Source organism: Puma concolor, chromosome A3 (assembly GCF_028749965.1).
Source record: "Puma concolor isolate L17-30 chromosome A3, mPumCon1.1.hap2, whole genome shotgun sequence".
Lineage (NCBI taxonomy): Eukaryota > Metazoa > Chordata > Mammalia > Carnivora > Felidae > Puma > Puma concolor.
Window position 1 is genome coordinate 111,650,448 of NC_141669.1, and position 20,708 is coordinate 111,671,155.

General features: G+C 39.2%; 1 protein-coding gene across 3 annotated transcripts in view; it reads right to left on the reverse strand.

The window, feature by feature from the left end:
- PTPRA (protein tyrosine phosphatase receptor type A) overlaps window positions 1-20,708 on the reverse strand; it is a 162,840-nt gene that overhangs the window by 107,370 nt on the left and 34,762 nt on the right. Inside the window, exon 2 of one of the 3 annotated variants that reach the window (XM_086701827.1) lies at window positions 9,674-9,751. The exons of 1 other annotated variant lie outside the window; for it this stretch is intronic. In XM_086701827.1, coding sequence (XP_086557953.1) covers window positions 9,674-9,700 — 27 coding nt within the window. In that variant the 5' untranslated portion in view covers window positions 9,701-9,751. Of the gene's footprint in view, window positions 1-9,673; window positions 9,758-20,708 lie in introns of all 3 variants that reach the window. One more of the 3 variants, XM_086701826.1, reaches the window with a different exon arrangement.

The window sequence follows — 20,708 nt, forward strand, 5'->3', positions numbered from 1 at the left end:
AAACAGTAATGAGCACAATCAAAAAAGTGCCAAGACTGCTTTCTCTAGACAAAGGATCAGGAAAAGGGCAGCTCAGGCAAGATAAAAACATTCTGACCATATATGTCCCACTCCAGGCAAACAACAACCAAAAAAGTGGCACCCCTCCCTCTCCTCACCTCACTGTGGCCCAGAAACTGTGAGCAGAGTTCTGTCTTCCAATCCTGCATTAATGAGGCAGCACTTTTTCTCCCTCCCCATGGTGCAGCTGTGGAGAATATGGGTAGAGGCACGTAGTCTATCTCCACCCTGGCACAATGAAACGGAGTTCCAACTCCAGCCCAACTAGAGAGTAGGGGGGAGGATCATGGTGAAGAGGGAGTTAGGGAAACAAATTTTCTAAATATGTGTACAAAATACTAGACATACCTCTGAGTGACCCATGTGTAAAAATGACCAGAAACAACACAGCAAAAAGTTTCAGAACTAAACACTGGTCTAAAACAATACCCAGAGGCACCTGGGTGGCTCAGTCAGTTAAGCACCCAACTTCAGCTCAGGTCATGGTCTCGAGGCTGGTGAGTTCAAGACCCGCATAGGACTCTGTGCTGACAGCTCAGAGCCTGGAGCCTGCGTTGGATTCTGTGTCTCCCTCTCTTTCTGCCCCTCCTCCACTCACATTCTGTCTCTCAAAAATAAACATACACTAAAAAACATTTTTTTAAAAAAACAAACCTCTCTGGTAATGATACAGGAACAGACTAACAAGTAACAGATTCCATATATGATAAAGCATTTCAAATCAGAAAAAGATAAATATTTATTTAATAAACAGTACTAGGAAAACTACTAAACTGGTGTACCTGGGTGGCTCAGTCGGTTGAGCATCCGACTTCAGCTAAGGCCATGATCTCGCAGTTTGCGAGTTCGAACTTCACATCAGGCTCACTGCTGTCCGAATGGAGCCCTCTTTGGATCCTCTGTCCTTCTTTCTCTCTGCCCCTCCCCCACTTGTGCTCACTCGCTCTCTCAAAAATAAACATAAAAAAAATCCACTACTAAACTGATTGGGCAAAAAGTAATTAGCTCATTTCACGCAATATTCCAAAAAAACATATTCCAAAATGGTTTAAAGTTCTAAGTATAAATAGGGCACTGGGTGGCTCAGTGGGTTAAGCATCCAACTTCTATTCAGATCATGATCTCACAGTTCATGAGTTTGAGCCCCGTGTCGGACTCTGTGCTGACAGCTCAGAGCCTGGATCCTGCTTCAGATTCTGTCTCCCTCTCTCTCTGCCCCTCCCCCATTCACACTCTGTGTGTGTGTGTGTGTGTGTGTGTGTGTGTGTGTGTGTGCGCGCGCGCGCGCGTGTGTGTGTGAAAAATAAACAAACATTTAAAAAGTTTTAATTTTAAGTATAAAGTACAATACTATGTATGTAGTTTATACTAAACATCTTGAAGAAGGCATTTGTAAATATTTGTCTGTTCTTGAGGTGTAGTAACACTTTCCAAAACACAAAAAAACAAAAATTGAGTAACTTCAAATACATAAAATGTTTAAGCTCCTATACATCAACAAAACATCACAAACAAAATTTAAATCAAAATATGATGAAAAGCATTTTCAAAATGTTACAGGCTGGGTCGCCTGGGGTGGCTCAGTCAGTTAAGCATCCGACTTCAGCTCAGGTCATGATCTCCTGGTTCATGAGTTCGAGCCAGGCGTTGGGCTCTGTGCTGACACCTCAGAGCCTGGAGCCTGCTTCAGATTCTGGGTCTCCCTCTCTCTCTGCCCCTCCCCCACTTGTGCTCTGTCTCTCTCTCTCTCTCTCTCCTCCAAAATAAACATTAAAAAAAAAATGTTATAGGCAAAGGGCTAAATAACCTTTTTAAAGTGTTTACAAATCAGTAAGTACAAACACATCCATGGAAGGGTGAACAAAAAGCATGAACAGGCAATTCATACACAAGTGAAAAAAATTCATCTTTAAATGGGGAAAAAAGAGCACTGGGTATTGTATGGAAACCAATTTGACAATAAATTTCATATATTGAAAAAAAATAAAAAAATAAATGGGGAAAAAAGGCAAATTAACGTGGGTTTTTTTTCACCTCTCAAACTGGCACATACTCATAAAAGTGAGAACATTTAAGTATCTATTCTACTCATCCAGCATTTAGTCTATAATGCTATGTGCTGTATAATTTAGCTTTATACATATATATTATATATATATAAAATCTCTCTCCTCCAGGCAGGAATTTTCTTACTTTGTTGTTTTCCCAACACCTAAAATAAAAACCAACACATAATAGGCGTCCAAACTGTTGGTTAATGATATTAATGAAAATTATAAAAGCCTCTGAATCATTGAGGAGAAGAGTGAATAAGAGTACATTTCTGTTACAGACGGAATGTGTTCCCCTCCCAAATTCTCATGTTGAAGCTCTTAATCCCCAATTCGATTTTGGAGACAGGGCCTTCAGGAGGTAACTGGGGTTAGATTAGATCGTGGGGTGAGACTCTTGTGAAAGGATTAGTGGCCTTATAAGAAGAGGAAGAACGATTTCGCTCTCTCTCTCCTCTCACCCCTCCCCTGCCCCCCACACACCAAAGAAAGGCCATGGGAGGTCACAGCAAGAAGTCAGGTGTCTGCAACCCAAGGAGAGTATTCTCACCAGACACCAATCCTGTTAACACCTTGGTCTTGGACTGCCAGTTCTCCAAAACCCGTGAGAAATAAATTTTAGTTGTTTAAGTCACCCAGTCTATGGTCTTTTGTTATGGCAGCCTAAACGGAGTAAGACAATCTCCATCCCATAACACTTTAATCTACAAAAAAGTGCCATCTTGATTTATGGATTATCCACACCATGTGGTTTCACCATTCCTATCTCAGGCTGCCAACCACAGCTCAAAAGCATCACACTCAGGGTCTCAGTGCTATGCAGAAAACATCCTTTGTCAGTTTCTAGCACAGTAGCTCAAAGCTCCCTCTGGACAGATGGCTTTAGTGACAAGAGGACATCACCCTCCCTTCTCTACAGAGCCTCTATTCTCTGTTTGGACTAGAAGAAGAGATTCCCTCATCCTTTCAAAGACTATTAATCTCTGTGTCCCTGATTCCATTTCAGATCTTTCACCCTACATTATCATGCCTTTCCTTCTGGTACCTTCAAATCTTCCTCTCCAGCTCTCACTTTCCTCTGTTTTACAAATAGGCACAGATGTTCCAAACAGATTTTTTAAAATGCAAACACAGGAGTGCGTGGGTGGCTCAGTCAGTTAAGCGTCTAACTGGTGATTTTGGCTCAGGGCACGATCTCACCGTTTGTGGAATGAAGCCCCATGTTGGACTCAACGTGATGAGCCTGCTTGGGTCTCTCTCTCTCTCTCTCTCTCTCTCTCTGCCCCTCTCCACTCATGCACTCCTGAGCACATGTGCCTTCTCTCTCTCAAAATAAACTTAAAAAAAAGAAAAGAAACAAAATGCAAACACAATAACTTACCCCATTTAACCCTGCAGCCTCCTGTTTTCCCTTCTTTCCTCATACCACCAACTTGGGTAAGATGTACTTTGCTTTTCTTTCCTCACTTTCCACCTCTCCTTAACGCCCTCATTGTGTTCTTCAAGCCTTCACTCTCAAGTCTACAAATAAATTCTTCAAATCCAATTTTTTCCCCAGAGTTTTCATCCTCTTTAACTTGCACTTGACATGTGATAGTAGTTATCTCCTTTCTCAAAAGTTTCTCAGGGTCTTGGTTCTCTGGACACAATGACAACTAAATTTTAGCTCCCACAGCTTTTGTTCCTCTACTACTCACACACAGGTATTTTATTTGAGTCCCAATTACAGGCAAGGTGTTGCATTAAATATTAGGGATACAGAAAGAAAAAGCCAAAGTTCTTATCCTTCATTTTCCAGTTCAGCCACTCACTTAGCAAACTTTCGTTGAAAAGCCAGTAGGGTGATGGGTTTAGAAAGCCAATTATTTTAAACTTACATTAGAATTTTGAAGGTTTTGGGGTAAGTTTAAAGTTGAACTACCTGTCCCTGTCTTCAGGGGAAAAAGAAAAAAAAAAAAAAAAAAAAAAAGACTTGTCCTTGCCTTCAATGAGCTCCTGGCTCATAGGCAAATATCTTCTTTTGTGTCCCCACCATACACTATATACTCCTTGAGAGCAGAATCCAAGTCTACTTCACTGAGACGCCAAAAGTGGTCACACTCATCAAATGCCCAATACATGCAAGGAACAAAGAACTAACAGTGCTCAGGTTAGCGATATACAATATTTTTGATCATACATGAGAAATTAAGAAAGCAATTATTTCCTTAGAGAAGCAACAGGGTAGAGTGACACAAACTTAGCTCTGTGTCCCTACTACAGCCTGGTATTTAACTTTTGAGTTTTCATTTCATCTTTAAAACAGGACTCTCTCCCACCAATATCAGAGGGTTACCGTGAGGACTATAAACTAATATACGTAATATACACGTCCGTAAATATATCTACATGTAACAATGTATAACCTCTATCACTGAGTCTAGTATACAGCAGGCACTATCCAAGTTTCCCTCTTCATGTGCTCCTTACTTATCTTTGTATTCACTAACCCTATACCAGGACCAAAATGATCATTGGTATTCAATTATACATTTCTTATGTAATTGATTTCTAGGACTCAGATCAAGCCATCACCTTAATATACACCGTCAAGATGAGGAATTCAAGTTCCATATAAATAAGTATCACAAACCCATATTCTAATACTTTACACTTAAACATTTTCCCTAAGAAATATTCTCTATGTTCCTTGAGCCTCAAACTTTGCACCTGTAATGACAAGGATGAACTGGTAACACACCTATATCGGTAGTAACAGCTCACTCAGTTCCTCTTTTCCACAGCCACTATGGAATGTAAGAAGGAGCTGAGGGCTCACTCTGGGGCTCCTTCTGTCATAAAATAGAAATCTTCTATTATTAGTGACATTGAGCTTCTTTTCATGTGACTGTTGGGCCATCTGTGTGTCTTATTTGGAAAATGTCTCTTCAGGTCCTCTACCCATTTTTTTTTTTTTTTAATAGACTCCCTACCCTACATGGGGCTCGAACTCACGACCCTGAGATTGAGAGTCATATGCTCTACTGACTGAGCCAGCCAGGTGCCCCTCCTCTGCCCATTTTTAAATCAGGTTGTTTTTTTGGTGTTGAGTTGTATGAGTTCTTTATGTATCTTGGGTATTAACGCCTCACTGAATATATCGCTTGCAAATATCTTCTCCCATTCAGTTAATTGTTGATGGTTTCCTTTGCTGTGCAGAAGCTTTTTACTTTAGTGTAGTCCCATTTAATCTTTCATTCTTAAAAAAGAAAGAACGGGCAAGTATCACCTGACCAAGATAAACAAACAGGAAAAGAAAATGACTGGAGGAAATAGGGATAATTAAAAACAAAAACAAAAAACAAAACTTCTAAAAACTATCTTCAGAGATAAAACAAAAACTGAATGCAATTATTTGAGAGAGAGAGAGAGTGAGCGAGCAGGCAGGAGAGACGGGCAAAGGGAGAGAGAGAGAGAGAGATAATCCCAAGCAGGCTCCACACTCAGAGTGGAACTGGACACAGAGCTCAATCCCATGACCCTGGGATCATGACCTGAGCTGAAATCAAGTCAGATGCTCAACTGACTGAGCCACCCAGGTGCTCCTGAATGCATTTTTAAATATCAGGACAAGAATCAGTTCTAAAAAAATTTTTTTAATACACTGAAAAAAAAAATCAATAGAAAGACTGAGAGATAAAATCATGACAGTTTCCCAGAAAAGAGAAACTAAGGCACAGAAAACAAGAGTGAATAGATAAGAACATTACAGAACAATCTGAGAGGCCCGATATTAGAAAGTTTCTGACAAAAAGAAAAAAATGGAGGGGAGAACATTATCTAAGAAGATAACTTCATTAAATGTGAAAATACTGGTTTTCAGATTAAGGGGGCCCACCAAGTATATCACTATGAAAGTATAAAATATATGGAATATAAAAGATAAGCTTCCAGAGATGGGAGAAAATTAATTTCCTACAGGAAACAAAAATGAGGCTAAATTTCTACATCTCATAAGCAACAATGAATGTCAGAAAAAACAGAGCAATGACTTCAAAACTCTGAGGGAAAAGAATCTGCAATCCAGAATTCTATACCCAATCAAATCATCACTCAAACATGAGGGAAGAGCTGACATCAGAAAGTATCAAAGTTTATCTGCCATGTACCCCTTCTCTCAAGAAGTAGCTTGAGAATGAACTATAGCAAAATTTAAAAAAAGGGAGGAGGCAGGAAGACAGAAACCAAAGATCAGTGGAGTGGGTCCAACTCAAAAATGTGGTAAGGAAAATTTCAAGAATGCAGTTGTGCAGATGGCTTAAAAAAAAACAATGAGTATGGGGCGCCTGGGTGGCGCAGTCGGTTAAGCGTCCGACTTCAGCCAGGTCACGATCTCGCGGTCCATGAGTTTGAGCCCCGCGTCGGGCTCTGGGCTGATGGCTCAGAGCCTGGAGCCTGTTTCCGATTCTGTGTCTCCCTCTCTCTCTCTGCACCTCCCCCGTTCATGCTCTGTCTCTCTCTGTCCCAAAAATAAATAAACGTTGAAAAAAAAAAATTAAAAAAAAAAAATGAGTATAAATGAAAAGGGTCTTCATAGACTAGAATGTGTATGACTAAGATAGGGAAAAGTGAAATAAAAATTCAGACAAGAAAAAAAGGAAATGAGAATCACCAAGAAAAAAACTGTATGAGAAAGTCTAAATATGAAATAAAAATATGACTGGAAATAACTGATAGTTTCAAAAACAGAATTAACTTTTTATTCATTTTCTCCTTTCAATAGCCCAGGGTCCACAACATAAACCTACAGGGAAAAACATTATAAACCCAGAAAACAATGCTTGGCCTGACACTGAATAATATTACTTACCTATAGTAATGTAAATGCTACATGCGCGCACACGCGCGCGCGCGCGCGCGCGCGCGCACACACACACACACACACACACACACACACACACACACACACAGGAATATTATTCAGCCATAAAAAAGAATGAAGTTTTCCATTTACAATGACATGGGATGGAGCTACAGAGTATAATGCTAAGTGAAATAAGTCAGAGAAAGACAAATACCTTATGATTTCACTTATATGTGGAAGTTTTAAAACAAAACAAACAAGCAAAGGAAAAAGAGACAAACCAAGAAACACGCTTAACTATAGAGAACAAACTGATGGTTATCAGAGCAGCACAGGGTGGGGGAAATAGGTGGCAAGGAGGAAGGAGTATACTTGTCATGATGAGCACTGGGAGATGTATGGAATTGTTGAATCACTGTATCATACACCTCAAACTAATATAACACTGCATGTTAACTATACTGGAAGTAAATAAATAGAAAGAAAGAAAGAAAGAAAGAAAGAAAGAAAGAAAGAAAGAAAGAAAGAAAGAGAGAGAGAGAGAGAGAGAGAGAGAGAGAGAGAGAAAGAAAGAAAGAAAGAAAGAAAGAAAGAAAGAAAGAAAGAAAGAAAGAAAGAAAGAAAAGAAAGAAAGAAAGAAAGAAAAAAGTGCTGGTGAGGATACTGAAAAATCAGAACCCTTGGGCACTGCTGATGGGATTGTAAAATGGTGCAGCCACTGTGTAAAACAGTAGGGTGGTTCCTTAAAAAAAAAAAAAACACAAAAAACAAAAAACAAAACAAAACAAAAACTGAACATTAAATTACCATCTGATCTAGCAATTCCACTTTTAAGTACCTACCCCCAAAGAACTGAAAGCAAGGACTTGAACAGATATTTGTATACCAATATATATTACAGCACTATTCACAGCAGCCAAAAGGTGGAGACAACTCAAATGTCCACTGAAGGATGAATGAATGAATAAAATGTTATATATGCATACAACAGAATATTATTCAGCTTTAAAAAGGAAGTAGGGGCCCCTGGGTAACTCAGTTGGTTGGACATCCGACTCTTGGTTTCGGCTCAGGTCATGATCTCACAATTCTCGAGTTCAAGCCCCATGCCAGGCTCTGCACCAACAGTGCAGAACCTCTTGAGATATTCTCTCTCCCTCTCTCTCCCTGCTCCTGTGTGCTTTCTCTCTCAAAAAGAATAAACTTAAAAAAAAAAATAAAAATTTTCTTTAAAAAAATAGTAAAATTCTGATATGTGCTACAACATGGGATGAACCTTGAAGACATTATACTAATTAGTGGTTAATTAATGGTCGGTTAAGCGTCAGACTTCGGCTCAGGTCATGATCTCGCAGTCTGTGGGTTCGAGACCCGCATTGGGCTCTGTGCTGACAGCTCAGAGCCTGGAGCCTGCTTCAGATTCTGTGTCTCCCTCTCTCTCTGTTCCTCCCTTGCTTGTGCTCTCTCTCTCTCTCAAAAATAAATAAAGATTAAAAAAAAAAAAAAAAAAGCCAGACACCAAAAAGATAAATATTGTATACTTCCACTTACATGAGGTACCTAAAGTAATCAAATTCATAGAGATAGAGAGTAGAAAGAATGGTGATTGCCAGAGGTTAGGGGAAGGGAGAAATGGGATTTAGTGTGTCATGGGTTAGAGTTTCACTTGAGGGAAGATGAAAAAGTTCTGGAGGTGGATGGTGGTGATGGGTGCACAACAATGTGAATGCACTTAATGCCAATGAATTGCACACTTAAAAATGATGAAAATGGTAAATTTTATGTTATGTAAATTTTACCAAAAACAGGGGAAAAAAGAAAAAGAAATAAGTATACAAACACAATAACATAAACCTTTTCAGTGCTGCCGAGGCTCTCTCGTACCCTCCTCTAGTCATAACCTCCCACTTCCTGCTAAAGGAACCACTAGTCTGACTTCCATCATATCTCATCTTCCAGTAACTAAACATCTACTTTGTGTCTGGCTTCTTTCACTAAACATTCTATCTCTGAGATTCATCCATGTTGGTATGTGTATTGGTAGTTTGTTCCTTTCTATTGCTGAAAAAAATTCCATTGTATGAATATATCACTACTTATATTTATTCACCTATTTTTGGACATTTGATCATTTCCATTTTTTAGCAATTACAAACAAAGCTTTCATATCTCAAAGGCAAATATGTAGGAATGGGACTCCTGCATCACTGGATAGATGTCTGTTTAGCTTTGCAGAAAATGCCCAACAGTTTTCCAAAGCTGTAGTGCTGATTTACACTCCCACTTAAAACTTGGAGCAACGGGAATGTTGAATAATAAAAATCCATTTTTCCCTTATTAATACACATTACTCAATGCTACACATAAGACAGAGTATTGCACTCTTTGCCTCAATGCATCGGTTCTTCAACAAGGATGCCATCTGGATTACTTGTGCTCTACCCACAGAAACTTTAATTCAATAAGGGCAAGGTGGCAGGGCATAGACTTCAGTCATTTTTAAAAAAACCATCTCTTTAAGTGATTCAAATTCATGACCAGTTTGAGAGCCACCCTCTCAAAGGATGGTAATTATAATGCTTTTAATCACACAAAAATAAGCTAGTCATACAGCTTAGAAATAAAATGGAGTGGGAGAGAACCGTATTTTAGCTTTATTTTGTGAGGGCACTAACTCGGGTGACAAAGCTCCTCACCACTCTGGTTTTATTTCTCTTACCTTAGTTACTTGAACTGCATCATCCATCACCACTCATTGGAATTCCATAAATACCTTTTTGTTTTTTTGGTGTGCCACCTGCAACTAGCAAAGGAAAAAAAAAAAAAAACACCTTTAGAAAGACAAAATAGTCCTATTTATTTATTTTTATTTATTTATTTTTTTTTTTTTAAAAAATTTTTTTTTTCAACGTTTATTTATTTTTGGGACAGAGAGAGACAGAGCATGAACGGGGGAGGGGCAGAGAGAGAGGGAGACACAGAATCGGAAACAGGCTCCAGGCTCTGAGCCATCAGCCCAGATCCTGACGCGGGGCTCGAACTCACGGACCGCGAGATCGTGACCTGGCTGAAGTCGGACGCTTAACCGACTGCGCCACCCAGGCGCCCCAAAACAGTCCTATTTAAACCCCTGCATTGTTCCCAGGGAGAGGAATACACTCTAACAAGGTGTCTCGTAGAGCTGCGTTGAACCCTGCAGGAGCCACAGGACAAAGCTCCATCTTAAACAGTTCAGATTACTGAAGAGCTCATGAGAACTGAATTCAATGAGAAATCAGGTCCTTCCAGGGAAGGCAGGAGCATTCCTCCCTTATCCCCAAACTACGACTTTTCTACTGCACTGTCCTTCTAGGGAACATCTGGCAATGACTGAAAATACTTTTTGATTGTTCTGTTTGGGTTTTGTTTGTTTGTCTGTTTTTAAGTACCCCAGGTAATTCCAATGTGCAGCCAGGGCTGAGAACCACTTCTCCATCCACTTTTCTGGATCTCATCCTTTTTTCTCCATCTATCTCCAGCCTCAGTTCTTTTCAGAACCCTAGATCTATGTATACCCTTGTTAGTCAATGTACACAGACAGTGAGACTTTCTAATCACTGTCTGACTGAATAAAATCAATTGGAAGAGCCAATTCCTTGATATAGCAGAACTTCCTACTCCAAAGATGGAAAACAAAACCTTGTGGCAAATTAAAGGGACACTGCCATGATTTCATTTCCTACTGTTAATAGAGTCACTGCCAGGAAGTCTCATGCTTACTATAGCAACCAATGGTCTTGCTATTCACCAAGTTTCAGCCTTTTTGCTTCCTCAGGAAGTAGATGGCAAAATCAGGCTCCTGGTCTCTTTTTTAAAGAGGAGCTGCCATTTAAAAATAGAAATTAATAAATGAATATGTAAAAAGTAGTTTTAGGTTTGGCTGACACCCAATATTTCTGTATATTAAACTCAATCTTTAAAGCACAGAGTCATCTATTTTATTCCACAATACAGCAATCTAGAAAATGTACTAAAACTCTTCAGTTATTATAGTAACTGGATAAATGCTAACATATTTTGAGAAGCTTAGCTAAGTTCTCAAGAAAATAAACAAAACTGCCAGTGGCATGAAACAAAGTATGAACCAAAAGCTAGAGTTGTGGGGCACCTGGCTGGCTCAGCTGGTTAAGTGTTCAATTCTTGGTTTGGCTCAGGTCATGATCTCATGGTTCGTGAGTTCAAGCCCCATGTCAGGCTCTGCACTGGCAGTGAAGAGCCTGCCTAGGAATCTCAATCTCTCTCTCTCTCTCTCTCTCTCTCTCTCTCTCTCTGCCCCTCCCCCACTAATGCTCACTCTCTCTCAAAATATATAAACTTAAAAAACAAATCTAGGGGCTCCTGGGTGGCTCAGTCGGTTAAATGTCTGACTTCGGCTCAGGTCATGATCTCACAGTTGAGTTCATGACTTTGAGCCCCGCATCAGGCTCTGTCTGTGCTGACAGCTTGGAGCCTGGAGCCTGCTTCAGATTCTGTGTCTCCCTCTCTCTCTGCCCCTCCCTCACTCACACTCTCTCTCTCTCAAAAACAAATGAACATTAAAAACATTAAAAAATAATAACGTAAAAGCATCAAAACCATAACAAAAGCATAAACACTCTAAAAAGAAGATACGAAAACAGAACAACTAAATGGCACTTACAGAATAAAAATAGCCATTGAAATCTAAAATTTTATAGACAAGTAAACCACTAGAGAAGACACAGCTGAAGAGAAAATTAATAAACCTGAAAATATATCTGAAGAATTTATGCAAAATGCTGCAGAGAGAAATAAACATACCCTGACCTAGAAAAGTAACTGCAGAGCTAAAAGTTGTAAAGCTGATTATAAAATTTACATAGAAATGCAAAGAATGCAGAATAGCCAAAACAATGTTGATAAAAAGAAAGTTGGGAGAAATATCTGAGTTCAAAAAGCAAGAACACTTTATGCTTTCTCCCTATAATCCAAACCATCCCAACAAACTTCTTTTAGAAAACTGGGAATTATAAGAAAGCTTTGTCAACCTGATAGAAACTGTCTCCGGAAAAGTTAAAGCTAATGCCACATTTAATGGTAAAATATTGAATGCTTCCTCCCTAAGCTCAGAAATAAGGCAAGAATACCTACTTTTATCACTTTTATTCAACATTATATTGGAGGGTCCTAGCCAATGCAACAAAGTAAGAAAAATAAATAAAAAGGTATCTATATTGGAAAAGAAGTAATAAAACTGTATTTATAGAGAACATGATCTTATAGATAGAAAACCTTAAGGAGTCTACAAGAGTTAGTAGAAACAATAAGTTTATCAAGGTAGCGGAATATAAAGTCAACATAAAATAAACAGATGCAGGGGTGCCTGGGTGGCTCAGTAGGTTGAACGTCTGACTTCGGCTCAGGTCATGATCTCACGGTTTGTGGGTTTGAACACCGCGCTGGGCTTTGTGCTGACAGGTTAGACAAATAAGCTGTCGAATTCTGTGTCTCCCTCTCTCTCTCTCTGTCTCTCTCTGCCCCTCCCCTGCTCACGCTCTGTCTCCCTCTCAAATATGGATAATAAAACCTTAAAAAAATTTTTTTATAAAAACCATATACATAATAAACAATTGATGAGGGAGCGTGGAACAAGCTGAGGGCAAAATACAGGCTGGCACACACCCCCCACTCACCAGGTGGAATATGTGTGATGTTCCTCAGACACTCTTGGCTACCCAAGAACAAAGGAAAGGGGTTTAAGTGCTTGCCATGGTAATGTGGGAAACTAAGGCAAATTAAATTCCCTTACTGCCTACAGCCTATTGACAAGTCCTTGAAACCGGCAAAGTGACCTCCCTCTAGGAGCTCAGTTGTCTGGATGAGGACACTTCGCTAGGGGCAAAAGAGAACTTAAGCTTAACATTATCCCAACCTCGAGGATCCTGTGAGTCTACTTCCTTTATCTCAACTGCCCCAAGATATATGCTGGCAATCATACTCCAAGCTTATGCCCCAACATACATCTGAAGGGTCTCATGACTGAGGTTTTATTAAATGGTAATAAATGGCATTTCCCTAGCAACAGCTAGCCCCTCAAGGTCCTGGAAACCTTGCTTCCAAAATTCCTTAGAGACTTACTCTATCCCTGACCCCCTCCCAACCTGAGGGTATATAATGAGTTACCTGCCACAACCTCAGTGCAGCTCTTCCTGCCCATGGGTCCTGTCCCCATGCTTTAATAAAATCACCTTTTTGCACCAAAGACGTCTTCAAGAATTCTTTCTTGGGTGTCAGCTCTAGACTCCACAAACCTCCCCCCACCCCAAAACTTCATCCTCAATTGTATCTTTATATATCAGCAGGAGCTGAAAATTTAAACTTCTTAAAGTACCATTTACAATAGGATTTTTAAAACACAAATTATTTAGGGGTAAATATTAACAAAAGATGTGCAAGACCTGTACTCTGAAAACTACGAAACACTGCTGAACTTACAGAAGACTTAAATAAGTGGAGAGATATAATCTGTTCGTGGACCAAAAGACTTGATGTTGTTAAAATGTCAATTCATCCCAAACGAAACTACAGATTCAATGGAATCCCAATCAAATTCTCAGGTTTTTTCATAAAAACTGACAAGCTGATTCTAAAACTTACATGAAAATCTAAAGATCTTAAAATAGACAAACCAATTTTGACAAAGAAAAAAAAAGTCAGGAGACTACCTGGCAGGGAATAAGACACTATCCTATGGGTATGCAAACAGACATAGAAATCAAGAGAATAGGCTAGAGAGTTCAGAAATAGAATAACAAATATATGACCAGCTGATTTTCTACAAAGATGACAAGATAATTCAATGGGGCAGAACAATCTTTTCCACAAATAGGGCCAGAATAATTGGATACAGAGACAGGGAAAAATGAACTTTTGCACTGGATTCTCATGCCATACACAAACATTAATTTGAAAGGATATTAGATCCAGACCTAAATGTAACAGCTAAAGCATAAGAACACATAAGACAAAACTTCACCATCTTGAGACAGTGTATTAATTTTATATTACTAAGTAACAAATTACCACAAAATTAGAGGTCAGAAGTCCAACTACAGCATGGCTGGAACTTCTGCTAAGGATCTCACAAAGATAAACTCAAGGTATCTACCAGGCTGTTCTCATCTAATGCTCCTCTTTGAAGTTCACACAGTCGTGGCAGAATTCAGCTCCATGCAGTTGTAGGACTAAGATCCTTCTTTCTTTGCTACTTCTCACCCAGGAGCCATTCTCAGCTGCTAGAGGCCATCTGCAATCTTTGCCATAGAGACCTCTCTCCATCTTAAAAGCCAGCAGCGAAAAATCTCCCTCTTATTGAATTCTCATGTTTCAAGTCTTTTGACTTCTTTCTAGACCCAGATTTTAAAGGTTCATGTGATTGGACAGGCCTATCTGTATAACCTCCCTTTAGCTGACTCAAAGTCAACTGATTAATACCTTAATTACATCTTTAATATCCCTTGTGCCACGTAATGTAACATAATCACTGGAGTAAACTCCCATCATATTCACTGATCTTGCCCACACCCACAGGAAGGAAATAATACAAGAGTGCAGGTTGCTAAGGTCCCTAAGGTCTTCTTAGAATTCTGCCTACTACAGATAGACTTCTTAGATTGGATACAAAAAAACACGACAAAAAAAAAAAGCAATAATTTGCACTTCATCAAAATTACAAATTTCTAACACTTTGGTAAACCCCATTAAAAAACAAAAAACCAGGGGTGTCTGGCAGGTTCAGTAGGGGTAGCATCCAACTCTTGACCTTGGGGTCATGAGTTCAAGCCCCACACTGGGTGTAGAGATTACTTAAATAAATACTTAAATAATAAAATTATTTTTATTTTTTTTTAACATTTATTCATTTTTGAGAGACAGAATGTGAGTGGGGGAGGGGGAAAGAGGGAGACACAGAATCTGAAGCAGGCTCCAGACTCTGAGCTGTCAGCACAGAGCCTGACCAGGGCTCGAACTCAGACTGCAAGATCATGACCTGAGCTGAATTTGGATGCTTAACCGACTGAGCCATCTAGGCGCCCCATATAATAAAATTATTTTGTAAATAATAAAATTCTTTAAAAAGTATTAAAAAAAAAAAAAAAACCCAAGCCACAGGCTAAGAGAGAACATCTGTAATACGTATATATAATTAGTGGCTATATCCAGAATATATAAAGAACCCTTACAACTCAAGCATAAGATATTACTTACTACCAAATAATCCAACAATGGGCAAAGGATTTAAAATGACACTTCATAAAAGCAAATACACAATTGGCCAGTAAGGACATAAACAGACACCCATCACAGGGAAACACCATTAGTCACTAGGAAAATGCAAATAGAACCATAATGAGACACCACCACAAACCCATAATGGCTAAAAAGTAAAAGGCTGACAATGCCAAATATTGGTGAGGAGGTGGAAGAAATGAAACTCCAACACAGTACTGACGAGAATATAAAGTGTAAAACTATATGGGACACCTGGGAGGCTCAGTTGATTAAGCCTCTGACTTCAGCTCAGGTCATGATCTCACAGTTCATGGTTTCAGCTCTGGGTCAGGCTCTGTGCTGACAGCTCAGAGCCTGGAGCCTGCTTCAGATTCCGTGTCTCCCCCTCTCTCTGCCCCTCCCCCGCTCATGCTGTCTCTCTGTCTCTCAAGAATGAATAAACTTGAAAAATAAAATAAAGATTTGAACACATGTTTCCAGTAGCTTTTTTTTAAAGTTTATTTATTTGTTTTGAGAGCTAGCACACGAGTGAGGGAGGGGCAGAGGGAGAGGGCGAGAGAGAAAGAGAATCCCAAGCAGGCTCCACATTGTCAGCTCAGAACTCGATATGGGGCTCAAATTCACAAACCATGAGATCATGACTTAAGCCAAAGTCAAATGCTTAACCAACTGAGCTACCCAGGCGCACCCCTAGTAGCTTTATTCATGAGGCAATCAAACTAAAAAAACCTAAGTGCTTATTAACATATGGAAAATACAGTATATTCACATAATGGAATACCACTCAGAAAAAAAAAGGGAAATGACTACTAGTATACCTAACAACATGAATGAATGTCAGAAACATTATGCTCACTCTTCCCCTAAGCAGGCCTGAGGTGATTTCTGAAAATGGCTTGCTATTCGCTTGACCCAGAATACCCCGCAAAATGATGTAAATCAAGAGGTTCAAATCTTCACGTTCACTTTAAGAACACACATGATGGCTCAGGCCATCAAGGGTATGCATCTGTGAAAAGCCAACAAGTATCTGAAGGATGTCACTTTGCAGAAGCAGTGTATCATTCCATTGCTACAATGGTAGAGTTGGTAGGTGTGCCCGGGCCAAACAGTGGGGCTGGATACAGGGTCGGGGGCAAAAAAAGAGTGCTGAATTTTTACTACACATGTTAAAAATGGTGACAGTAATGCTGAACTTAAGGGTTTCGATGTAGATTTTCTGGTCACAGAGTACATCCAGGTGAACAAAGTCCCCAAGATGTGGCATAGAATCACAGGGCTCATGGTTGGATTAACCCATATGTGATTGCTCCCTGCCACAGTAAGATGATCCTTACTGGAAAAGAGCAGGTTGTTCCTAAACCAGGAGAGGAGGTAACAAAGAAGAAAAAGATATCCCAGAAGAAACTAAAGAAACAAAAACTTATGGCCCAGAAGTAAATTATGCATAAAATAAATGCAAATAAAAGTAAAACCAAAAAAACCAAAAAACCCCATCATGTTCAGTGAAAGAATCCAGACAAAAGAGTACATACTACATGATTCTAGTTTTAGAACACTCTAGAAAAGAAATCTAATCTATAGTGAGAGAACAGATCCCTAATTGCCTCGGGCCCAAGAAGGGTATGGAGAGGAATAACTGTGATGGGCACAAGGAAAATTGTGGATGTTAAAGAAATGTTAGGTATCTTCACCATGGTGACAATCACTTAGGTAGATAAATTTGGCAAAAACTCATTCAACTGTATAAGAAAAATGGTATGTTTTATTGTAAGAAGATTGAGTATACCTCAATAAAGTTGATTTTTAAAAAAAACTTTAGAGATCATTGAATAGAAACCAAAACCTTCTCTTTTTTAAAAAATTTTTATTTATTTTGAGAGATGGCATGAGTGGGGGGAGGAAGCAGACAGAGAGGGAGAGAGAGAATCTCAAGCAGGCTCTGCATTGCCAGCACAGAGCCCCATACAGGGCTCAAACTCACAAACTGAGAGATCATGACCTGAGCTGAAACCAAGAGTCAGACGCTCAACCAACTAAATCATCCAGGTGTCCCTCAACAAAGTTGATTTTATTTTTTAATGTTTATTCATTTTTGAAAGAGACAGAGAGAGAGCAGGGGAGGGGCAGCGGGAGAGGGAAACACAGAATCCAAAGCAGGCTCCAGGCTCTGAGCTGTCAGCACAGAGCCTGACACGGTGCTCGAACCCATGAACTGTGAAATCATGATCTGAGCTGAAGTCAGATGCTTAACCAACTGAGCCACCCAGTTGCCCCAATTTTAAAAGATACTCTCATTAATGTTTGATATACTTGAAGACATGCCTGCAATACAATCTTGCCAAACAGTCATTTCATAATAAACCCAACATACAATGCAAAAGATGAGATAAAACAGAAGCTAACCGCCATTTAAAAGTCTATGTACTGGTGTTATATACCAATCTTAATAAAGAAGCAAAACACATCATCTCAAAGCAGGAAAAGCATTTAACAAAACCAGACACCTCCTCATCACAAAAACACTTATGATGCTCACAGTAGACAACAACACTGTGCACTGTGCAATTTTTATGTTTGTGATCTCACAAATCCACAAATTTACCTACTTTTCCATAGATTCACCAAGCACTACAGGTGTTTACCTTAGTACTTTCTAGAGTGACCTCATGTACAGATCAGCAAATATCCTCTTCTTTTTCCTGGATATATCTTTTGTTGTTGTCGTTGTTTTTTAAGTAGGCTCCACACCCAGCGCAGAGCCCAGTGCAGGGCTGGAAATCACAACCCTGAGATCAAGACCTGAGCTGAGACGCTCAGCTGAGTCAGACGCTCAACTGACTGAGCCACCCAAGTGCTCCTCACTGTTGATTCAGTAATACTAAACTCCTAGCCAGCAGCACTATAATATATGATTGAACAAAGCTTGTCTAATGTGCGTGTGTATGCACACACACACACACACACACACACACACACAAAGATGGATGCATGTGTAAGGATACACATGTTTGTGTATGTATATACACGCATATATTACCCAGTTCTGTCCACTGACAGGGCCTAGGGGCAGCAATTCCCCAGTAGAACAATCATACACCTACCATCCAGGCCTGGTTTCTAAATACATTCTCCAATAAAAGGAACCAGGACTCCTTGGTGAAATGACTGGGCTGGGGCAGGAAAAGTACAGGAAGAGACTGGAACATCTTGTGCCAGAAAGTCAGGAAGGGAAGTAATCAAAGAATGATAGAATATGTCAAAAGGATACAAGAGCCAGGTTGAAACCAGAGGCATCCACTAGCCAAATATGAGACAAATTCAGCATCAAAGTAACATATTAATAGATAATAATTCACTGAATAAAACAGAAATGCATAAATACATATTAATATAAATTAATAAACAAACAGGGAGAAAAGGATTTTCCTTATGATATGTCACTGGATGAATGTTACGGAAATGATAAAAGTAGAAAAATCATCATTTGGCAACTGCTGCAGCAATAATCCAGCCAAGAAATATCAATGAAGCTCAAACTAGTAGGGTAAAGTTTGAGAAGGGAGATAGGAAATGAGATATTTACATGGTCTCAAAGTGCTTCCTCCTCATAAAGTACTTACTGACTACAAAGGAAAAAATAGGTAAATTTACAGCAGAGAAAACCAAGAGACCCTATTTTAATCAAGTGATCACGATTAACATCATAAGAAACAAGGCACATGGAAATTGTGTACCTCTGACAGAACAGAGTAAAAATACAGCACCATTTATGTGGTATTCCTGACAAAATGCATATTCTGAATCTAACCATGATGAAACATCATGCCCAAACTGAGAAATACTCAAAATAATTAGCCTACACTCCTCAAAAATATCATGATAATCAAGTCAAAGGCAAGATAACAAAATGTAATATGTGTTTCTGAACTGGATCCTTTTGCTCTACAGGTTCTTATTGGGACAACTGGTAAAACCTGAATGGGATCTGGGGATTAGCTGGTACTACTGTATCACTGTTAAGCTCTGGATTTTAATGGATGTATTGTGGTTATATGGGAGAATGTCCCCATTTGTAGGAAACACACACTAAAGTATTCAAGGCTGACGGAGCATCAAGTGAGCAACTTACTCTCAAATAGCTCAGAGAGGGAAAAGGCTCTTTGTACTATTTCTGCAACTTATCTGTAAACTTAACATTATTTCAAAATAAAAAACAAAATGCACATATTAACAACAAAGAAGCACACACCAATGTCTCAGGATTATAAAAACATAGTTCTTCAGTAAAATTTCTAGATAGAAAAGTACACTATTATCCTTTTTATAAGCTTTTCTAATAATATATCTCATTTTCACAGCACTTCCAAATAGAAATTTCTGTGATGGAAATGTTCTACATACATGCTGCCCAATACAATAGCACATATGGCTGATGACTATCATATTGGAAATGCAGGTCTAGAGAATAGCAATAAAAGCCATAAAAGGTTAAAGGGCTTTTTCATTAAAAAATTAGTTTTAATACTAATTAAATTTTAAGACAACTTACTTTACTTTTTCTAAACTTGCTGACAGACTGCCTGTATTTTTCAAAATTCCCTATCTTCTAATGTCTTTTTTTGTTTGTTTACTTATTTGTGTGTTTGTGTGTGTGTGTGAGAGAGAGAGAGAGAGAAAGAGAGAGAGAGAGAAAGAGAAAGAGAGAGAGAGAAAGAGAGAGAGAGAGAGAAAGAGAGAGAGAGAGAGAAAGAGAGAGAGAGAGAGAGATAGATAGGCCGGGCGGGAAGGGAGGGGCAGAGCGGGAGAAGGAAGGTCCGAAGCAGGCTCTGCACTGACAGTAGAGAGCTGATGCGGGCTCGAATTCACAAATGATGAGATCACGACCTGAGCTGAAGGTGGATGCTTAACGGGACTGAGGCACCCAGGCGGCCCGTCTTCTAATTTCTTAATCAAGTCTGAATATCTATCAGAAGTAATCACTTACCTATCTTTGGTTTAAGGGCAGTTTTTTTTGTTTGTCTTTAAACTGCCCTTCCTTTTAGTAAAAAACTCCTACTGATTCATACTCCTATCTTGTCAACTTTTTGAAGTATATCTTTCTAAAATCTAGGGACATGTACATGTCCACCCAGTATTCCCAATTTTGGCTCTCACAAAGTTAGATCACAAAGTCACTTTCTCCCAAACTTGTAATTTACACTTTACTTTTACTTTCTCTCATACTCATCTTTCGCTATGTATAGCTGGTACACTCTATGTTAACTGCTATTACAAGTTCATTTCCTGCCATGCTCAGGGTAAGGTTCCTCCTGATCAGATCAGCTTATTTCAATTCCACATGAAATATAATCATCACTTAGCCAATCATTCTAGTATTTTAAACCAAGATCTAAAAGCCAAAAAAGCCAAAATCTAGGGGCACATGGGCGGCTCAGTCGGTTGAGTGGTTGACCCTTGGTTTT